Raw genomic sequence first — 7,500 nt, forward strand, 5'->3', positions numbered from 1 at the left:
ATTAATAGTAGTAGTAGTAGTCGCAGCAGCAGCAGTAGAAACAGCAGCAGATATGTATAAATATGACAAACAAACAAAAACATAGCAGTAATTCAGTGGTGCTTATGGTGGTGGTGGTGGGGGGGGGAGACGATGGCATGTGGATAAGAGAGAGAAGGGTTGGGTTAAGGTGGGGCGGGTTGGAGTGGAATGGATAGGTAGAAGAAGAAGAAGAAGAAGAAGAAGGATGTGGTTGGGCGTATGAAAAATTCTGAAGGCACCCTACCCCCACATCGTCATCATCATCATCATCACAGTACCACCACCATCGTCACCACCATCACAGTATTACCAGCGGACCCGCGACCGCCTTCGCCAATCACGCCGTCTCTCAGCCCTTTCCTTCAAGAATCCTTAATGTTATGGTATTCGAAGGAGAAAAGAACTGGCTGATAAATGGATGCTTGATGCCTGGTGGTGCCTGGCGGCGGCGGCGACGGTTCTGGTGACGGTCTTGGTGGTGTCTTTAATGATGGTGATGTTGGAGATGACGGTGATGATGATGATGGTGGTGGTGGCCGTGTCGAACTCGACTAAGATGAGAGGAAGAAAGGAGATGTACACACACACACATATCCCCCTCCTCTTTCAGTAAGGGACAACTAACTGTTAACACACTGGTACCCTACGACTACTAGTGCTACTACTAGAATTACCACTGCAATTACTACTACAACAATCAACATCATTATTATCATCATCATCAATATTATGAACCGTAATATTAATTGCAAACATCACCAACGTAGTCGTCAGGTATGTTATAGTAGTACAATAGAAGTAGTAGTAGTAGTAGTAGTAGTAGTAGTAGTAGCAACAGCCGGAACAATAGTTGTAGTATGTGTTAAAGTAGCTAGACAATGCAGTGATTCTATTTATGGTAGCACCGACTGGAGTACTATATATATATATATATATATATATATATATATATATATATATATATATATATATATATATATATATAGAGAGAGAGAGAGAGAGAGAGAGAGAGAGAGAGAGAGAGAGAGAGATACATACATACACACACACACTCAATGCATAGATATATATATAAATAGATAAGATTAACAGATAGGAAAATTAACAGACAGACAGACAGCTAGATAGATAGATGTATAGATAAATAGATAGATAGATAGATAGACACACAGAGAGGGGGAGGGAGTGAGAAAGAGGCATGCACATCGGCAGGTACTTAGGTAATGCAGAGTTAAACAAAGGTATATATAGATATGTTGTGGATAAATGAACAGATACAGAGAGAAGGTAGGAGGAGCAAGAGGAAGTGGGGGGGGGGGCACATCGAAGCTAATTAAATATACAGGTAGAGAAATGAATGGGGCGGGTGGAAGGGAGGGAGGGATAAAGGAAGAGCAAGCAATCTGTTTTTCTCCCAGAAATATGCAGTTCCGGTTGGCATCGACCCCTTAAATTAATAGCTGCAGAAATTAAGGTCCTTGACAAAAAAATATTAAAATATCTTGTGGGGGCTTCGTGTTTATGCATATACATGAATATATATACATACATACACACACATCTATATCTATCAATCAATCAATCTATCTATCTATATACATATACATACACACACATACAGTATATAAATGTATAACGTTTATGGTAAGGTAAAAACTGACGTTTTTCTCTATATGGTCATATTCGATATCCATTGTTGCCTACCGTTCATTTATTATTAATATCATTTTCATTAATCTATTTCACAAAATCATTGGTCATCGCTCCTCTTCTCTGTCCAACGATTTCTAATTAACTGTCGAGTGCTCCCTGCTCGGTGAATTGATGCCAAGATTAAAAGATTTACCTTGTAAGGTTCATCCATATCTAGTTACTACACGTATTATATATATATATATATATATATATATATATGTATGTATTAAACGTGCACGAACGCATATGCAATAGGAAGCCGCTTATTATAATCGTGGATAATGTCAAGCGTTTTCAAAATTATGGGGTCCCAAAATTCTTCAATGGCTTCAATATCGTCAGCTGGGGTATGTTTTCTTGTCATTGAAAACGCTTCGTGCCCCAGAATGTTCATAAGCAGCTTCCAATGTGGCTATATGGATGCTGTACGTGTGTATATATATATACATACATACATACATACATACATACGGGTATATAAATATATGTAATGTTTATAAACGAAATATTAAATATCATTCATTCATATACATACATACATACATATACACAAACATACATACATACATATTGAATTTGGTGAACGTTTGTGTTTACAAATAAGGAAGATAATACTACACACACACATATACACGTGCGTGTGTGTGTGTGTGTGTGTGTGTGTGTGTGTGTGTGAAACCCGAATGCTTAGCTTTGTGTATCGTTACTAGAAGCTTCAAATTCTAATGCGCATACACACACATCCGTATAAATAGACACACACACATAGAAACAGTCACACACACACACACGGAAACGGCCACACTTACACACAAGTTGCATAAATTGAAGTGGATATATATAAATGTCAATGTTTTCAAAACAAGCCGATGCGAAGACCACAAAGAGGAGGAAATCTGTTATTTTATCAAAAGGAGAAAAAGAGAGAGAAGATCGGGTGGCCAACATAAATGAAAATGATGATGATGGTGGTGGTGATGATGATGATGACGACGAAACAGCAATACCAGAATGTAACCGAATAATAAATAGTGGCATCGGGTGTGAACGGGGTGGATATAAATATTGTAGCGATAAACAATAAATATAAACATACGAGTCAGTCACGCTAATAGGAGAGGGGCGTGAGTGAGACATTGATGAGGTAGGGCGATTGAACGTTTAACAGGCGTTCTAACCGTGACCATCCAATCTAAAGGTTTTATTTTGTTGCTGGTGTTTTTTTTTGGGGGGGGGGGGGTTCGTGCCCTTTTCTTCAGGCATAGCATTCTGTTGTTCGAAGAAACCATTCCGTAAGTGGTTGTTAAAATCTGAAATAACAACGCTACCGTCTTAGAAAAAAAAGGGGACAAGTTAGAAATGAGGTCGTTGCTTCATGGATGGTGGGGGGGGGGGCACATTGGAGGACCCTAAAGTCAAGATGGTCACTCTAGAAAAGCGTTTGATCATATATCTATCTATGCTCAATCGGGATTAACTTGGGGAGTAAATGGCAACAACAATCTAGGACTACAATATCCGAAGTGTCCGCCCCCATTTTGTTTTTTTCCTTACATTTTTCCAAATAGAAGGCCGTGTGATCTGAAGATTTGGCTGCCATGACTAGCAGTTCCATACACTGCATACACACGGGTTCCGTTAACATAGCTATTGGTTGCCCTGATCGAGCAGATCTATACGATTAAAGACATTCCAAAGCCATGACCAACCTGCTCCAGTTTCAAACATATGATAATGCAGTTAGTTATAGCTGCAACTGTGTATCCTTCCGTTTTGAAGAAGGTTGGGTGTGGTTTGAGGGAGACATGGCTGCTATTTCTTGTAGGAAGGTCGAACGACCACATAGAAGCTCTCCCTTTTACTAAGAGTTAAAGGGTGGCAGCAGCGGCGGTGATGGTTATTGCCGTTGTTGTGCCATCCACCATCACTACCACCCGGGTCAACCCAATTTCGGGTAGACAGACCTACGATCAAAGAATGTTCCAGCAGTAGGCCATAACACGTCTTTTATTCAGACGTCGGTGTATCCTGGATTACAATATACATATATATATATTGGTGATGGTTTGTTTATGTCCACGTAACTTAACGTTTCAAAGTATCAGGCTTTGAAAAAATAAATACTGGAGCTGATTTGCTCAACTAAACCCTTCTTGGCGGTGCCCCAGTTTGGCCGCAATCCAAAGATTTTCAGTCCAATAACCAAAAAGATAATACGCGCACGCGCACACACACAACGAGTAGGGCGTGATCTGAAAAAAGATCTGGCTGTTGTTTCTAGCCATTTGAACGGTTCCCTCACTGGCTCTCAGCTTAAATATTTTTGGGGTGGGGATGTCATAGACACTGTTATGTCGTTGTTTTTATTTTATTTAAACTCCCTCCAGGTCACCCAAAGTGGGAACAGACCTTAAAGTAAAAGCCGTTCCAACAATGACCACCCTGTCTATAAAATCTAAAACTATTGTTAGTGATGTCTCTTTGTTTAGATTTTTTTTAATGATGGTTTTTATGGGGAGATTTAGCTGTTATTTCTAGCAGGCAGAATACATATGCGTCTACTACTTCGTTGGTTTGTGAATCTAATGTGCGCGTGTGTATGTTTTTTGTGTATATATATTTTCGAGGCAGTGTAAAAATCTACGATTAACATATATTTACTCATATATCCTTCCAAGGCCGGGTTTGAGGGAGACTTAACTGCTATTTCTTGCCGGTCTAGTACCAATCTAGAGACAGAAAGAGACTCCCACGTTTGCTCACGTATAACTGATGTATAACAAAGTGTGTATATGTCGTATAAAACATATCTAGACGTTGTTTAGTATCAGGGCCACTCTGATCCAGCAGCGCTGAGATCAAAGGTGCTCCAGTTATGACCAACCTGCTTTTCATTATTATTATTTTTTTTGTTATCAGGGGTATGTGTGTAAGATAACACTACACAATCTGTCCTTCTCTTTTCAAGACGTTTAGGTGTAAATCTAGGTAATAGTTGGCTGGTGTTTCTCGCACTTCAGGTGACTACATTCAACGCTCCTAGCTGGCTTGTTGCTGTGTAGCCTTGTTAGCAGGAGCTGTATTTAACCACAGGTTAGCATTGATCCAATAGATTTATGATAAAATATGTTTCCACCACGCTTACTACCTCGTCTTTATTTTTATTTACTTTATTTGTAGACACAGTATGTAAAATTCCATTGTCTTCGATTTTCGAAAAATGGTTTCGGGAATATTTGGCTGCTATTTCATCAGCAAGTCGAGCACTGATCAAGATGGGGGTTGGCTGTCTTCTTGACTACTTTAAGGGTGTTTGTGGGAGAATGTGTATTTAGCGAATGTGGGGTAAATGTTACGACAATATTTTGGTAATGCCGAGATGTAGTATGTAGTTTTCGGTGACAAAAGATATGCAATATGCTGCAAGAGAGATCGATTGATAAGTAGGGATATTGATAGATAGGTAGGTAGCGACATAATAGCTAGGATCATAGATAGATTAATAGGTAGGTAGGTAGAATTATATGTATATTATATGTGGATTGATGTTATATATATATGTAGGTATATACGGAGACTTGAGAGAAATATTGGAAGCAACAAATAGAGAGAAACAACGCCGATAGACATAGGTAGGTAGGTACGTACGTATGGAGGAGGTTGGCGAAGACTGATACGTAAATCGATATATATAGGTATGTAGAGACAAGACCTAGATCGATCGATTGATCGATCCCTCCATCGATCGACAGGCAAACAGATAGATAAATGGATCGGTGGAGAGATAAACAAATAGGTACTTTGATAGATTGGTAGGTACGCAGAGAAAGAGACACAGGTAGAAACAAACTGATAGGTAGACAGATGGAAGGCATTATAAGATAACTGGATTAGGTAAATTAATTTATGGGTGAAAGATATGAAGATCGAAGAATCCTGAATCTAGCGCTGTGCTTACCTCGGCCGGTCGTATAGCAGTATGGTCGGTGTCAGAATTGACAAGGACGCTTTTCGGTCGAAAGCAAGCCCCGTCCGGTAAATCTTCGGGGTGGAATTCCTTCTCGCTTTCAGTCGGAGTAGTCTGTTGTTCGACGGCCAAATCATCGTTGACAAACGACAAAACATCGGCTGTTGTGGTCGGTAGAGCAGCAGATGAGGAACTGTTGGCAGCTCTCAGCATCCCCATACAGATGGCATGACTGTTAGACTGTCCACAGTTTCTCTCCCGTTTCTCTCCGACATCCTTAGTGTCCGGAACATCAAAGTAGCGTTTAGCTTTCTTCAAATACATTATTTAGCTCTGCCCCACATACATACACACACACTTCTTCGTCTCCTTTCGTCTAGGAGACATATATAGCATCTCTTCTCTCTTGCTCACATCACATTTTGCATCTCCCCTCGCATCATCGTCGTCATCGTCGTCTCATCAATTTCGCTGCAGCCTCAAAGCGAGGCGACTCCCGCCATCTTTAAAGAGATGATGCTGTTACTCTGTGACCTCGTCAGACTTTACACTTGTCATCACTTCCGGGTCACGCTCTGACCTCACCAGCATTTGCACAGACCCCCCACCCTGCCGCCCCTGAAAAGAAAATACTATAAATAAATAAAAACGCACACATAACACACCCGTGTATATATAAGGCATATATACGCCACGTATACGCGCACACGCAAGCCTTTATGTATTTGCATATGTTAATGTACATATGTATGCATGGGTATACATGTGTGTGAGTGTGTGTGTGTGTATGTACGTGTGTATATATACATATATGTGTGTGTGTGTGTGTGTAAGTATATATATATATATATATATATATATATATATACGTGTGTGTGTATGTATATATATGTGTGTGTGTTTGTGTGTGTACAGAATATATTTGCACATATTGACACATGTACATGCGCGCGCGCGCACATACACGCATGCACACACATATTTCAATTAACAAACAAGACAAAAAGTACTCAATGCCTAAGTAGAGTGTATTTATTATAGCATTAATATTACTTTGTTGTAACTCCCTTTTGTGACCATTTACTGCTCACACAATGTGTGTGTGTGTGTGTGTGTAAAAAGAGCGATACATACATACACACACACATATATATATATATACACACACATTTAATCATTTGTATATGTGTATGTGTGTATGTATAAGCTTAAGGGGCTGTCAACTTCAACAACAACAAGAACAATAAGCATTTAATGAGTAAAGCCCTTAACATTGTTTATAAAATCAAATTTATTATAATTCATTATGATTTATTATACAAAAAAGAGTCGGCTATGATGAGTTTCAACTATTCATGTTTATTCAAACAGTATCCAGAGGAGTCTAGGACATTTACACCCCCCCACACCCCCCGTGGACGATAGCCCCCCACCCTGCCAAGGGCAATTACCCCTGAGGACAACAGATGATAATTTAAAATTTCTTAATATATTGGAGAGTGTGTAATTAGCCAACAGGGGTAATTGTCCAACGGGGTAGTTGCTATTGGGGGGGAGGGGGTACTAGCAGGGTAATTGTCCTGATACGATTCAGAGAGCACTGCTTCAATAAGATTCATGATGTCAACTCATAAATATATATATATATATATATATATATATATATATATATATATATATATATATATATATATATATATATATGTATATATATATATATATATGTATATATATATATATATATATATATATATATATATATATATATATATATATATATATATACATATGTATATGTACATGCTTACATCTATACA

The 7,500-nt window shown here is 38.9% G+C and overlaps 1 protein-coding gene across 4 annotated transcripts in view; it reads right to left on the minus strand.

Annotated features, from left to right (window-relative positions):
- Positions 1–6,260, minus strand: part of LOC106883979 (uncharacterized) — a 44,727-nt gene extending 38,467 nt beyond the window's left edge. For 2 of the 4 annotated variants that reach the window (XM_089342855.1, XM_089342856.1), the window contains exon 1: positions 5,675–6,258. In XM_089342855.1, the coding sequence (XP_089198981.1) occupies positions 5,675–6,007 (333 nt within the window). In that variant the 5' untranslated portion in view covers positions 6,008–6,258. Of the gene's footprint in view, positions 1–5,674 lie in introns of all 4 variants that reach the window. The other 2 variants (XM_089342854.1, XM_089342857.1) reach the window with 2 other exon arrangements.
- Between the last annotated feature and the right edge of the window lie 1,240 nt (positions 6,261–7,500).

This window comes from Octopus bimaculoides, chromosome 26 (assembly GCF_046866305.1).
Source record: "Octopus bimaculoides isolate indiv1 chromosome 26, ASM4686630v1, whole genome shotgun sequence".
Lineage (NCBI taxonomy): Eukaryota > Metazoa > Mollusca > Cephalopoda > Octopoda > Octopodidae > Octopus > Octopus bimaculoides.